The 16,348-nt window shown below is 34.7% G+C and overlaps 1 protein-coding gene across 1 annotated transcript in view; it reads left to right on the top strand.

Annotated features, from left to right (window-relative positions):
• Positions 1-16,348, top strand: part of fbn2 (fibrillin 2) — a 111,052-nt gene that overhangs the window by 20,246 nt on the left and 74,458 nt on the right. Inside the window, exons 7-8 of the mRNA XM_088911126.1 lie at positions 1,904-2,029; positions 11,430-11,555. Of these exons, the coding sequence (XP_088767252.1) occupies positions 1,904-2,029; positions 11,430-11,555 (252 nt within the window). The remainder of the gene's footprint in view (positions 1-1,903; positions 2,030-11,429; positions 11,556-16,348) is intronic.

Raw genomic sequence — 16,348 nt, 5'->3', positions numbered from 1 at the left:
TGGCTCAGTGATAATTATCATTTAAGATAGTTCTGTGGGACCTGCCTACTGCGGCTATTGAAAATAAATGAGCGACCTCATGCTTCACTTACTGCATTTGCAGTTGTCTTACTAAGGGGTGCCTTTTCAAGTCCAGTTCAGTTCTTTTTAAGATATCGCTGCCAGTCTGCTCAAAACATAGTTATCAATGCTGCTTTGGAACATTAGTTCCCAGGCTCAGATTAAAACTAATATGCTATGCACTGCCCTAGAATGGGATTATGGCATACTGCGCTAGAATGTGGGTGTCAGACAGCTTCTTAAGTCACTTAGTACCTGTGGCTTATTCTCTTTGAACAATGTTAGCAGTCTTCACTTAAAGGTGGTGAATTACAGTATTACCCAAGCCTACTGTATCTAGACTTCAACAAGTCTGCCATTTTAAATTTCTTTCTGGACTGCTTTTGATATTTTAAGTCAGTTGAGAGTCCACTGAATCTACTGGACCCCCCTAAACATATTGGCTTTACTTTCAAAGGTGCAGGTCTGCAGTGAACAGAGAAATGTGTACATACTGTTACAATTTACTTAGGCTCTTTGCTTGCAGACACGTCCTTTCTTCACATGCCAGGCTTTATCACTGATACCTACATTTTCCCATCTGGGAAAACTTAGCTTAATTTCAAGCATATTTGTGAGGGTTAATGTGAAAAAAAAAATCTAGTTCAGATAAATAATCCATTTTGTAATTACATTTTACCTAGCTTATTTTTTGCACTTGTTTTCAGAAAATTAAAAAATAAAGGAACAGGTTTCTTAAATAATTTCCAGATATTGTCTTATTTCCTTACATAAACTATCCTTTTGTGAATTGCATTTGCAAATACACAAATGTTTAAAATTACTTTCCTTTAATTCATAGAAAACTAAGGCCTAAAGGTTAATATGAATATTTTAAACTTTAACTCTAAACTATATACCTTCTTGTTAATCATTTATATTATATAGATGATTATAGTTAGATAATATTTATCCACTATTAAAAAGTTAGATTTATCCCTTACATAAAATAGTAATGTAATTGCCGTGATTATCTTCAGTAACTTCATTGCTCTGTCACAGATGGCATCTGTGGCATTGACCATCACATGGAACAGGTCTGTGTAAAAATCTGATATGTAGCCCACAATGGCCTTTGAGAGTTACAATTAGAATATATCCAGCTCAGTAAATACAAGCATTGGAGAGTTACAGAATTAATAAAGCTCACATATAACATTTAGTTTATGTTCTTAAATATGTTATGATATCCAAAGAGCACAGTCTGATGCTCCCCCTTAATTAGGGATTTTTATGATAAAGAACCTGGAAGACGTTGGGATATTTTGTAGTGGATATTTGGCTTTCATGAGTGGGTCACTGTTTTTGTCATTATTCTTTTAAAGCTAAATCAGTGCAATAAAGTTGAATCTTTTTACAAAACGTTTTTTTTGTATAACTATTTGACTTGTTTGTACAAACCCAGTGAGTCAAGGCATACTGTATTGTATCTGTTTGCAGACAGGATGTCTAAAGATACATTGTGGCACACTTTAAAAAAGGATACATAGCCAGAATTTAAAAAAACAACAAGAATTTGTAATTATTGAAATTAGAAGGAAGGCTCGTCTTAATTGTGTATGGTCACTGTGACACTTCAATCTAGAAAAATGTTGCGTCCAGGATTGTGAAATAGGAAGACTATAAAAAAAAGAATTTTACAGCGTTGCTAATATAGTAACTCGTATTGTTTTTAAAACTGATCTCAGTGAACCTTAGTATCATGACCTGAGCGGCTACCTCTTTAAACAATGTTATATAAGTGCCTCCTGTATATATAACCTATTTTACTTATAAAGTTATGTTCTGCTTTTCCTTCACATAGATGTTGATGAATGCCAGGCCATCCCAGGCCTTTGTCAAGGTGGAAACTGCATCAATACAGTAGGTTCCTATGAGTGCAAGTGCCCAAAAGGCCACAAGCAAAATGAGAGGACACAGAAATGTGAAGGTACAGTTTTTATACATTACGATATGTAGCACAAGTAGCATGGAGAGACCTTTTTTATTCTGGCTGACTGCTGAGCAATATGAAAAAAGCTGTAAAGGTCATAAAATCCTACAGTTGGCTTTGTGTTTTCTCTGCATCCAGAACACCATTCAGTTGTTGTACAGTATTTATTGGTAACTTTCATTTAGCATCTGAAATATGAGGGTTTTTTTTTGGAAGTAAGACTAATCAATTTTAATCATTATGAAACATTTTAAATCTGATATGAGGGTATAACCTCATCTTTACAATAGTTTGTTTTACAAGCTTTGTCGTAGTTTTTCTTCCATTTAATACTACAGTATATTTGCAATTTCAAGCATTTGGTCAGAATTTTGTATGTTTCCTTTTTCACATCAACTTTCATTTTAGATCCTAATGTTGCCTTCTTTTATAGTCTTTGGGTCTGCAGCAAAATATTTTGCGCCAGTCCTTAAGATACTATCCAATGTAAGGTGTTGGAATGACAGCTGTAAAACAGAACAAGCGCAAAATAAATTTTAGATCAGCACCTTCTTTTTAGTATGCAAAATGCTTGCTCCATTTAACATTCAAAAAAAGGGGGAGAATATCATGCAAATAAAATTTTAACATTAGATATTTTAAAAACACTGATACCCACAGAATAGCCCACAGGGACATCTCAAAAGTAAACACCACCATAAATATTGTCTACTACTGTCCATAACATGGACGATTAAATGAAGGGAGAAGAGGTACAATATTCTCATGTATCACAATCACATTTAAACAAGGAAGAAATAAATAACGGATATACAGTATCCTTAGTACATTGCCTCACATAATCACAAGAATCAAGGTCTAATATTAGGATAATCAACTGAATGTTTACACTTTGGAGTCCAAGGATGTGTCTGTCATTGAAAGTAATAATTTATTAAATAGTTAGTTTTAATACATATTAAGACCATTAACCATAAAAATGGTCATTTTAAATTATTTCTAAAAACACAAATCCTCATTTCTGACTGTTTAAATCCATAGATGCAACTGACCTGCCTATTAATATGTTCCTAAAGATAATGCAGACGTAACGCATACTTTATCAACCTTAGAGTTTTTGCCATCCAGTCTTTCTGATGCTTCATGTTAAACTACTTAACCATTGAACCTGACTGTATTTATTTAGGCGGGGTGAAAATCCAACAACATATTACTCTGATATGTGTGAGGTACAGTACAAGAGGACTTCTAAAAAAATCAGAATGCTATAATAGTGTGTCATAATTAAATTAAGATATTTTGTACTTAATGTGATAATTATACATGATAGTCTTAAAAGAAGCTAGGATATGGATCAGATAAGATGTAGTTTAGAGCAACGTTCCTAGATAGCCGCAGGTGTCACCTTTTGGCAAATTAAATGTTTGACAGAAAAACAAAATGGATGATTGCACAGTTTATACTGGGACTTGCAACTTTTTCAGTCACAAAAGTGTGATTATGCAACTTTGTGAGACACAAAAGACTAGATACACAAATAAAGTGTGTCCCATCTGGTTTTTGCCTGACTTGTCGACCCACTATCTGCTTTTCTTAAACAGGTACAGTAGTTGATTATCAGCTTAAATTCTAGTGTTAGTAGTGTTAACAGGCTGTTCGGGATCAGTGAGAGGGCATATATTCACAAAAGTGAGTAGGTTCTTTTAGCTGGGGATATGGTGGAAGGCCATCGAGGAGCTGCATAAGACTGTTAAGCAACAGCAAAATGAGACTAGTAATCATGCCATTATCTGCCATTAGAGGTTATTAAAGGTGTGCCTTCCCATGGGGACTACAGCTGGTTGCTGGAATAAAAGGGGGGCTTAAACAGCTGGTATTGCTTAGATGAAATCCTTTAAAAGTGGCGTGTACCTCAAGGTAATCTGTTTTCACCAGCTATGTACAGAAGTCCAGGTTAGACAAAACTGCTTACAGTTAAAAGGTTAAACAATTCTGCTTTTAAAAATGTGGTTAAAGCCACACTGGGGTGTTCAGCAATAGCTGTTCACTCTTAGACAGTAATTGAACTGATGAAAGATAAAACCTTGGTTTTTACTCTTCTGGGAATAAGTTTGCTCCTTTGGGAAGAGAGGTTGGAGTGATCCTAGCTGTGAGCGGTGAGCCTGGAATAATAATAATGGGTTGCTCAACACGTTGAAGTTGGTGCGTTTGTTAGAATGGGCAACAGAATATTTCCCTACATATCGACAGGTGTTGTGTATGTAAGGTTTAGCAGATACATTGTATTAGAGAGGGAGCAATTTGGGTGAAGTATCTTGCTGTGAGTCTCTCACCTTACTATTGAACCCATAGCTATTTACAGTATTTACAAGGCCAGAACCTTAACCACCTCTCCACACAGCTGCTCAAGGATCATAATGAACTTTCGTTTGAACTGTACAACAGTCTCTGCTCTATGTGTGAGGATCCCCAGAACCTTGGTACTGTAGCTACTTTTAAATAAATTTTTCATTTAATCTTTTATCTCACTAGTTAAGTCAATAGAGAAAAAATTCTTATTTACAATGGCGACCTATAGAGTATCCGTTTATTCAGAAGCACATTTAGCTACATACAGTACAGTACCTTTCTCAGCAGTGGCCCAAGTGGGAGTTAAACCCATTATCATCCTGTATGTACAGTAATCTGTCTACAGATGTTTAATACGTAATAAACCAACTGATTTACTTTGTTTAATATTCTGATTTATTTAATATTCTTAAAAAATATTCTTAAAATTCTTAAATATTTCTCTATGGACCCCTCTTAGTTCTTATTGTTATTGTCACACAAGGTTGTATTGTAAGCTGTGCTGGGATACTATGAAAGCTGATGCCATCTCTGCAAATCGTGACTGAACATAAGAACCCAAGAAAGGCTGAAAACAGGTGCAGGCCATTTGGCCCGTCTACAGAAGAGTGTTTGGCATGTGCTGTATAGTAGTAGCTAATTGATCTGAGGATCTCATTCAGCCATTTCTTGAAAGAGGAAACTTCAAAAACATGGCTGAGAAGGTTGTTATACTCTCAGAACCCTTTGAATGAAGAGCTGCCTCTTGTTTTTTAGTTTTAAATGCACTTCCACATAGTTTCCACTTGTGTCCTCTAGTTTTAAACTGTGTTTTAAACTGTGTTTAAAACTGCTTCAAAGCTGAGCCACATGAAGAAAATGGAATTTACAGCAAAAAAAAAATGCATTTTAAGTTTAGAGACCATCATGGGTTACGTTTGATGACATTTCTAATTTATTTTTTGTGAGAATTAAGAGTTTACTCAGAACCTCCACAAGTACTTTATTCTGTTATAGCATCTTTGACCGGTATTAAGCATAGTTTGGTTCATACTAAACCAGACTTTAATTCACACTGAGTCTTCAAAAACATGATTCCAGTAACTCAAGGTAAACTATACACTAGCAGCCAATATACAGTATTGTATTTGTTGTAATTTTTTATGATATTCCATCACATTTGCCAGTCAAATCTAATAGAATCATCATCATTTTTGCATTATTATCTTTTGTTCCTCTCTACACACATACTGTATTTCATGCTGCAGGGTCCTACAAGCTTATCAGGTTAACTGTTAGCTTAAGAAATGGTTAAACTTTCACTAGAAAGTGTCACTTTCGATTGTTTTTCTACATAAAGACAGGCGTGTATTTAGTGAAAAGAGCAGATCCAGTTTAGATTGTTTTAAGAATTTTGGAGAGCAATTGTAATTCACAAGCTATTTTCTTTTCTTTCACTCTGTGTCATTCCCTAGGTGTTTACTTTGGAGAACATATTTCTACCAAATTCTATTTTTCTCCCTGCCCAGTGCAGTTTTCTCATGTTGTTTTATGTGATTTTAAGTATAAATTCTGGTAAGAAATTCAGAATGTCTAAATTCTGTTCCATGATCCCTGCCGTATGGTTTGGCTTGCTGCTCTGGGAATTTTCCGAACTGTTTGACTTTGCTGATGGAGAGGACACTAATTTCTCACCCTATAAATTTACTTCTATGTTTAGCACCTGTTATTTGCTGTTGTTGAACCTCCTTTCAATGACTGCCTTTGTTTGCTTACAACATTTAATTAGCCACAGAAGGTATCTTTTTCTTTGAACATATACAGTATTGTACAGTATGTATTGCAACTTTGTATGCAACTGGTGCTTGTTTAATAACCCTTTACAGCCTTATTTTTTTATTTCATGCAGATAAATAAGAAATGCTCATATGTTGCAAGCAACTGTTCACTTCTGACTGTTAGGGGGACACTGTAGCCAGTGTCCACCTTGATTTTGCAGCCTAAAACAGAGAAGTGTTTCTTTCCTCCTCTTTTAAGCCCACACTGTTGAGTTCATAGACTTTTTCAACTGGTTGAACTTTCAAGTTCTGACTGGTGTTAAATGGCTAATGAGTGTTCCATGAGGCCCTTTGTGTACTCACCTTTTTTTCATCTGGAAATATAAACATTAAAAGTAATCAAATCCTTGTCATTCCTTTTTTAATTTTTACCACACATACAGTATACCGTACTAAATGTAGGTTATGTATTTCTGTCATAGTGTAGTTTACATAAATATTCTTTTTGTACAAAAATGAATGAAGCTATCAGGATTCAGTGGGAATTTTCTTTTACTTGTATTGTCTTAGAGTTTGCTCATTTTGCACAGCCTGATTTGACACACTTCTGCCAGCAGTTTACTTAACGATTTGTAAGCTGTAATTGAAGTGCACAGGAAGTGTTACCTTTGACAACAGGCAAATAACATACCCAGCTGTGTTATTTAATACATAACATTTTCACATAACAAATGAGTATTTGAAATAAACCAGCTGACAAAGCATCTACTTTTAAGGCAGCTCTACAGGAAATCTGCAGCGCGTTTTTCAGGTGCTGTCTTGGTTATTTGGTCTGTGGCAGTTAATGTGTGGCCTGAGGGGGGAAAACATGCTGGGAACAAAACTGGAACAGAATTGATGGAATGGAAGACATTTTTATACACTGTAATTTTAAACACCCCTTATAATTAAGTAGGGGCCCTGCCATCGAAGTGTCTGAAGAATTATTCAAACCAATTGTGTTTGGGATTTTGGGTGTCAATGTCAGTTTGTCATTTTGCATAAGCCAGTTGTAACATTTGAGTTAGCATATTCTCGTTCAGTTGAATTAAATTAATACCCATTCATTTTCTGAGATTGTGTTTTAAAATGGTTGTACCTGAATGCATAGTTGTATATTTAATGTTACTGTAAAAAAAAATCCAAAATGCAGTAACAAATACAAATACAAAGAAATCACATACTAAAGAAGGGTAAAGTTTTGCATATTAGCTTTTAATATTAGTTGACCATGATGTTACAATTTCAGTGAATGAATACAACCATGTACAACCAGATCCTTGTTTTTGAAAACTCAAGGAAGGTAGTTAATGCAGAAAATAATGGCAGTATTACTAAGATGGTTCACTCAACATGTGAAGGATGCAGCTGTACCTATCCAGAAAATGTAGTTGTCTATAAAATAAAAAGTAAGATTTTTAATGAATACTGAAATTTGTATTGTTCAAAAACAAAATATTAATACAGAATAGGCATTAAGTGCTATCCTCTCAAATAGCATTGTTGGTGAAGTATGCAGAAGTCACTCTAATTGCAGTGTTCAAATTAAGACAGCAGTCTCAAAGTCAGCTGTGATGTAAGTCAGCATTGAACTCCAAGGGAAAGACATTATCAGTAAAGGGCAACAGCAGGTCAGGGCACATACTCCAGTATTGTGATATCTGTGCATTAATTCAAAGTTCAAGGCAAAACAGGTGAGCTTCAGCAGACCAACTGCCTACTAATTTCAAACTGGTTTGCAAACAACCAGTTTAATCAAATGCAGTCTGCCAGAACTTCACAGACTAATATACCGTCGGGTTGCAGTGCACAAACTGTTCACATTACCAAATGCACATTTGAGAGTCCTGGGGTGCAAAGAACACAGGCAGTGAGGTACCAGGCACATGGAAATGTAACATGGTCAGAAAAATCATCCTTCTCCATGTTCTTGACAAATCAAGAAAAGTGCATGTGTGTCACCAACCTAAACTTTATAGACCACAGCCCTGATTCCAGCAGTCAAGGGTACTGGTGGTTCCAGAGTGTTAATGGGCATATTTTCCTGGGATGGTCTGGGTTCACTCATTCTCTTAGAAGTCAAGGTCAATGGTAATTGCTATTTAATGGTAACGAGTGATCATCTTCTCCCTAATTTGCGGCATTTCTTTCCTGCTGGGAGAGGGGTCTTTCAGAATGACAATACCCCCATCCACAGAGCATGTGTGGTTGTCCACTGGTTTGATGAGCATGGTATTATCCATTAACCAGGCATGAGCTTATTGAGTTTCTTGTGAAAGAAGATGCCACATCCTTACAACAGAATTCCAGATTCTGATAGACTCCAGAAGTGCATTTAGGCGGTATTGGCTGCACATGATGGCCCAATAATAATAAAAAATAATAACTTTATCTACAGTATATAAAAGACTTTAAAAGACTTCTACATGTAGGGGCAGTGCCCTATAAAGTGACATTACATTGGTGTGCCTGACACTTACATGTATGATAAACATGAAGAACTTACTGGTTCATTTAATATAAGTCTCATCTCAAAATAGGCAAAATGATAAAACATTAAAATCTTGAAATGCACAATGGGCATTTCATGCTGAACAGTTTTCCTGAGTATGAATCTTTTTTTCTGAATTGAATTGTTTCCTTTCTGTAGCCTCCCAATTTAAAACCACTAGTTATTGGATCAGTTCTGTTCTCTGTTATGGTCTCAGTAAAAGTAAAGGAAAGGGAAGCCTTTCTTTCACTCTCTGTTAACACTCCAAGTGGGCAGGCACCTGGGAGCCTGGTAGAATAATTGGAGAGGATGTCTTTTTTTCAAATACAAAACTACTGAAACCTTTAAAATGAGTTTATTTACTTTCTTTGGATGCAATATATATATTGTGCCTCTGCAGTTTGTCCAAAGAAAAGCTGTCTGGTATATTACTGTGCTTAAAGGAATGTCTCATATTGACAGCTGAAAAGATCTGAAAATCTGTTAAATGCGAGACTTGAGTCGGGACTAGATTCAAGAATTCAGAATCCTCAAAAAAGTCCCCAAGTAGACCTCTGCAGTGAAATATGAACCAGAAGACACAAATGGAAGCTAAGAGGAAGTGCTTAAAACTGAGAACATGACACATTTTTATACAAACGTTCGGGAGAGTCATGAGCAAACTTATCCATCCCTGCTATTGAGGCTGCTTTCACAAAACAAGGAACTGGTTGAGATCCTCAGAATAGTTCAATGGGATAGAAGGGCTGATAGTCCTCCTTTCATTGTGACCTTTAGTGCATTTTTATGTTTTGGTTGAGCTTGGTGCACATTAAACTTCTAAATTCACATATTTATTTAATCACATTTTGTGATCAAATGCATACCGAAACAATTCTTTCAAGTCTGGTGATCCCCCTAGGTTGAGCTTCTTTGAAAAACAAATGGAAGATTTACAGGATTTTATATACATTTATATAATACAAATATATATTTGTATTAAGGTGAAATATCCAAACTGAAAAAAGACAAACAACAGTTGTATTTAACACATCCTGCAGATATCATAGTAAGGAAATGTATTTGGGAGGGTTTCTATTTATGTCACTTCCAATGCATATTTTAAATTTATTTTTAAATAAATACTTATGTTGATGCATGGTGAACTTTGTAAAAGAAAAACAATCCAGACACTTAGTTTCTCTCTGTTGATGTAGATTTAGAGTATTCATGAGGGACGCCCTGTAAAAAGTGGAGAGTGAAAGCACTAACTGTGCCTTTTTTACAAGAAAATTCTGTTGGACTTCATTACCGGCTTTCAACATTCATTAGAATGACGCTGTATTTCAATTTTTGTTTCCACTGCCAATCATGACTTGTCAAATTGGGTTTCCAAGCCATTAAAAAGCCTAGGTTAGTCTTTCATATGTTGAAAGAGTATATGGTACTGGGATATAACTAGTTTATTTTTGTAACACTCTTGAGTTAGGAAACATGTTGATGTGGCTTGATTTGCTCTTTAGTATAATTATTTAATGATGATTGACTCTTCATGCACCCTTTTATAAAAGAAGTAAACGAGTACTGTATCTCTTCACAGAAAAATAGTTTATACAGCCTGGAAAAAGAGAAATGTGGCTGACCAGTTTAGCAACTGACTTTTCTAACACCCCTTTAAAGAGAATTAGAAGGAGCAGTGTTAGGAAACCATGAAGAACCTGAGACGCAAGTGGAAGTTGTGGGCAGAAAACAGAAAACACTAATAGGAGCTTGGTGTGATTCTTGGTCTAAAGGCTAATACAAGCAAATAATCAATATGGGCCAAAAGTTTTGATTGCTTTTACAGTATGTGTCTTTCTTTCTCTCTATTACTCCAGTGGTCTTTGAGGTGTGGCCAAAATTTGATTATTTTTTTTCAAAAGAATTTGCTTTTTTTGTTTTTTAGAAGATGCTTTAGTTCCTTTTGGTTTTCATTCAATGCATCGGTAATAATGCGAAACACTTTTTGCGGTCTTGGTGGGCTCTACTAGCAATTAGTAAAAGGTATCTGTTAAGGAATTCTGACCCCTTCTGTAAAGTAATTGTAATACTTTAACACTGAAATACATTAAAATCATTCCATAAGATTGAGACTATAAAGTGAGTCAGATGTTTTATGTATTAATTCGGCCTCTAAAAAAGATTAAAAGCATTTTTTTTTTAATTGGGGGATTATTTTCTGATCTCATTGAATTTGTGAATGCTGTAGTTTGTTGTGCCAATTTTTAGAAACACTGCAGATCAGTTATTTTAAAACAATGATTAAATTTAGGCTTTAGGATACTGTACCTGCTGTGTTATATGCCTATTTCCTCTCTTTTGTTGTTGGGCTTGTAGTTCTAACTCCACAGTCATAAAACTATCATTTTATGACTCTATACAGTAATTATTATAGGAAAAACAGATAGATCAATTACATACACTCTTAATGCACAGTAATACACTTTTGTTTTCTTCAGCTGCATAAAGTGGTGTACCGAATATGTATGGTGTTCCAATCTGCCTGAAAGTACTCTTAATGGACAAAATGGCACTATTGTTTAATGCATTAAATTATTTTTCATCCTTTTCATTTTAATGGCCTAAACACTCTAAACCGAGTTTTTTGGTTAACCACTGTTTCAGACTTTTTCAGACTTACTCCTTGATAAGTATTGGTAATGCATGGTACTGTACTTTATAAGTGAACCGTTGCTGTCTAATTTGATTTCTTTTGACGTTTTACTGTTTATTTTTTTTACAGATATTGATGAGTGTAGTACACTTCAGGGTGTGTGTGATGGAGGTCAGTGCATCAACACAGTCGGGGGTTATTCCTGCATTTGCCCACCTGGCTATATGCAATCTGCTGATGGCACTCGATGCTTTGGTAAGTTCAGGCATAGCTTTGTACACAGTAATGTTGTCTTCTCTTAAAAAACAAACAGCAACCAACCAAACCTAACAAAAAATCGCTGGAATGGCACAATAATTTACCTAAGCATGGAGCCGGAGAACTATAGTAAATCCAAAGAAGTCATTTTGGTGTAAGCAATAGAAAATGCGTTCTCAAGAGCTCTATTTTTTGGTTTGGTCTAAAGTGGGTATAAAGGTTTTCTTGGCTAAAACCATTTTTTTTCACTTTTCTTTTTCATCGGACCCAGAAGCATGCATCCTGTTCGTATTTACTGTAGGTAATTTTGTTCAAGTGGAGATTTGTGGACCAAATCACCAAATGCAGACCAGAAGTTACATTTTAAGCAAGGTGCTTCATCTATGAAGGAGAAGTTAAGGTGCAAGTGCACACAAAAGGGGTATATATAGAAAAGAGTTGAATTGTCTGTTGAAAATAGCTGAAAGATAACACTAGTTCTTGATTATTTACCTCATTTGGAAATGGGGAATGAAGAAAGTGATTAATCATGGTGTCTTAATCCCTCAAGCATGTAAACTGGCAAATAACTTACTCACCTGGGCCACATTAAAGAATATCTGAAACTGTCCCTTAGTGACTGTTAGACAATTCAGGTGGTTTTCACTTTGGATGTCGGAAAGCCATTATTTTATATTTCCTAGTGAAACCATCATGAAAGAGAAATAAATGTGCTTAACTGCATTTTGTAACTAAGTAGGGGGATAATTACATGATAGCCAAAAGTTATTAATAACTGTATTGGCTTGTTATTTAAATATTAGTCCTCTGAAATGTTTTACGAAAGGGCAAAGTAAACATAAATACGCATAACATATTAACTTTCAAAATTGATAACATGCTTGTGTCTGTTATCATCAGGAAAATCATCAGGAATTTAAACTATCCTGTCAAAAATTACAGTATGTTCCTTAGAGAGGCTTTTATACATTTTTGTGAGTGAAACAAATATACTGTATTATTTATTATATTAGTGTATATTAGGGTATCGCTAGGTCTGAGTTTTCAACTGTTTGTTTAAAAACTGATGATAAATGTTTTAAACAATATAAATATCTACACTGAGGAATTTGTAGAAAATCCCTTTTTAACTGAATACAACTGTTCAAAGTGTTCATCAGTCTTCATGTTTTTACAGGTGCACTTTTCATTCTAAATGTCAACTATACAGTATAGTACAGTATAGTTTTTATTTTATTTATTTATAAATATATTTTACAGTGTGTACATTAGTATATTGTAAATGTGATTTAAAATGAAAAAAAATAGTCATTAGCTATATCCGTAGACCAGTGGAGTAATTTATTGCTCAAAAGTGTTGAAAAAACGAACATTTCCTGTTTCCATTTTTCTGTTTCAGAATTAAAGGACTTTACATTTTCCGGCTATTTACTTAAAGACATACTGTAATTGTCTTAAAAAAGGTTGGATTCAGTACTTTTTCTGTGAAACATTAAGTGTTTACATAGCTATAAAATCCCCTTGTACAGCTGTAAATAATTTTAATTTGATGGTCAATAGTGGGTGGGCTGCAGTTGTATTACATTATAGTTGTTATCATAAACACCTCTTGTGTGAGGAGCAGCTGTCTAAATAAGTAGCAACACATCATTGAAAATGGTATTACGACATTAAAATGTCACAAACATCTCCTTCATGACATTGGTGTACCTTCATATTGACAAAGGCTGAATAGTATGTTTTCAGTAGGAACATGAGCTTTTGGTCCTCTCTTCTGTCACATTGTGCAGTCACCGGTGTTATGGCTGGTGTGTGAGAGACCACAGATGCAATGCAAGTGGGAAAATAGACCCCAGATCCCACATTATAACAGTAGTGTACCACCGGTTCATTCTTTCAGTATTATTGTCCCCTTGTCCTTTAGGTGGTTCTCCCATCTCCTTCATCCCTGCCCACCCTAATAGCTCTTCAGTTATGTTTTATCTTTAAGATTTATAATAAGCCCAATATGTGCGTTTTAATAGTTTCTGTATTGTAATTTTGGGCCTCAGTCTCAATAATCTCATTATTCTGTTTAAAATAACCAACCAAGGAACATGTTTTGACTTGAGCAGAATGCAGGTAATTCAGTGATTCTTGGGGGGAAGAGTGACATAGTTGAAATACAGGGTCAGAGAGAAAACTGGTATCTTGGCTTAACCTACAATTACAGTTTGGATGACTGTATTGCAGCTGTGCATTCCACTAGAAAACTCATGGTGAAAAAATAATGAGGAACAGCCATAGTAAATTAAGTCCTGTTCAACCTGAGCATTCATGTTTTGTTTAGAAATAAAATTACAGTATACTATGTATTATTTTTTTATTGTAGTTTGAAACCTTTGGTTTTAAATACCATAATGTAGAGAGAATGAAAGCAGAAAACTAAAGCTGATAAAAATGAAAAATTGTGTTTTCTTAAGTGAAGGTTTATTTTTATGCATTTTATATCAATTGCACAAGCTCCAGAAATATTTGCAATAGTATATATTGTAATGACTCGTAAAATCTGTAAATTGGAGTTGTGTTTAGAACATAACAATCCCTTTTATATCCAGCAGAATTGCTTTTGGTGATATCTTGCCAGAGTTTTAAGGACTCACAGCTGACTCTGTTACCCTTGTCAGTCAGCAGTTGTCAACACCTCATTAGTTACAACATAACAAGGTCCAAGAATACTTGAGAGCACATTGTCTCTTATAGGGGAAAAGTGTTTAAAGTATTTTTAAATTGTGTTTTTGGCCCAGTACCTTGTGTTATTTTTGAGAGCATTCTGCTATCATAACATCTGAGTCTGTTAGTTTGAATTTTGTGTGGAAAAGAAGTGGTGTTGAGATGGAACTGATTTAAATTTGAATGCTGACTCTGCAAATAGCATTATCAGGATGCCACGTTCACTAGGAAAACTTAGGTTGTCACGGATCTTAGTGTACAAAAAATAGGTATCATTTACCTGTATTTATAAACCCCAATTATTTGGCATGGTCAAATGAACAAGCCTTTTTATATTACCGTTTCTTGGTTTAAGACTTTACTGTCTTATCTTGATTCCTGGCTAAATGGTCTATTTCCATGAACACAGAAACCTTTGCAAACATCCATTTTAACCTTTACCATTTCAACGATTATTTTCCTACAGAGCATTGTAGTGATTTAGAATTATATTCACGCCACACAAATCAAACATGGTATATACATGTATAGACATATAATCTATTATATTTTATATCTGTGCAGTTATGGGCAGTTTGCAAGGATGATGTCCACATAAATAATTAGAACCACAAAGACGGCTAAAAGTATTAAAACGAGCCATGTTTCATAACATGTCCTGTGGAGACATTAAGCAACCATTTTAGCTCTAATAGGTTTGACTTAAGGTGTGTGACCTTTGACTTTCCATTCCTCTGGCAGATTTCTGTAAGATTTCACAGGTCCCCTACAGCAGGGCCTCTTGGGGCAACGATGGTAAAGCAGCTGGTAGCAGGACTTACAGCTTTAGGTTCACAGTCTGAAATACTCTTTACCAGGCAACAGAATGTCACAGAAGACAAGAAGCCCAGGAAAACTGTGGTGTCACCATTTAAAAGTTTTTAAATATTTTAAAATGTTAACATTTGAAAAAACTGGTAGTGAATTGCGAGTGAATTTTTATACTAAAGAGCATTTAATATCTGTTTACTTAATACCAAGACATGTCATTAATATAGAAAGCATAGAAGGCTATCTTTAATTTGTAAGCTACTGTACATTGTATAAGGTAAGTAAAAAGAGGAAGATAAGTTTAGAGATCTGTATTAGAGAAAAATCTTCCACAAAATGGAAATTAAAGTTTTCTGATTAAGATTTATAACTCCTGTACATTTTACATAGTGATAGCTGCTTCTCCTCTTTTCTTCTGTGAATCATCTGTGTATTTTTAATTAATCATTTATCTGTGTAAAGGTATTTCAATTGAGAATAAATACTCACTTACAATCATGACCTGGAAAATATCCATTTATACAGGAAATTTAATGGAGTTTTGTTTGAAGTGCCTTGATTTTACGTACAACAGGGGTGCCCCATCTGGGATTTGGAAATATGACCCTCTGGTCCTGAGCTCTCCCTACTATACTGCCTCTGTGTAGCAAAACATTAAGTGACTCTTGGCACCTCAAAGAGCTTTGGTATTATTTTAATGATGTGGAAAACATGCATTTATAACATCTTAAAATTATACTGTAGATTTTCAAAAGAAGATCTATTTATAGCACAGTATTTCATGAACTTTTCTGTACTTTTTATTATGAAAAGTATGATGCAGTTTAATAGAATCATAAGCATACATACAGTATTAGTTTCAGCGCAAGAGTCTTGCTGGAGGTTGGAATCCTGCCATTTTACAGTTTTAAGTTTATATTTAATATTTAGCCTGACAATGATATAATGTGATTTTTGTTCCCCCTTGAGGATGTATAAAAAAAAATGAATTCTATTAGTGGAAAAATAATATCCAAGTGGAATGATTTAAGGACACAAACAGATCTTCAGTTAGATCGTTATTATTACTGTACTTTCCATATGGGTGTAAAGAACGTAGAGCATAAAATTAACGCAGCTCTTTAAGCTACGAAAAAATATACTGTAATTCTTACTATGCCTTTTCTCAGTAAAATATAATTTATCAGACAGCATTTTAAATTGTAGCAGTTTATTTTGCTTTTATAGTATCCATCTAGTAAGCTTACAAACATCAAGTTTTGTGAGAT

Source organism: Atractosteus spatula, chromosome 3 (assembly GCF_055471065.1).
Source record: "Atractosteus spatula isolate fAtrSpa1 chromosome 3, fAtrSpa1.hap1, whole genome shotgun sequence".
NCBI lineage: Eukaryota > Metazoa > Chordata > Actinopteri > Semionotiformes > Lepisosteidae > Atractosteus > Atractosteus spatula.
This window is presented reverse-complemented; position numbering and strand designations above follow the sequence as displayed.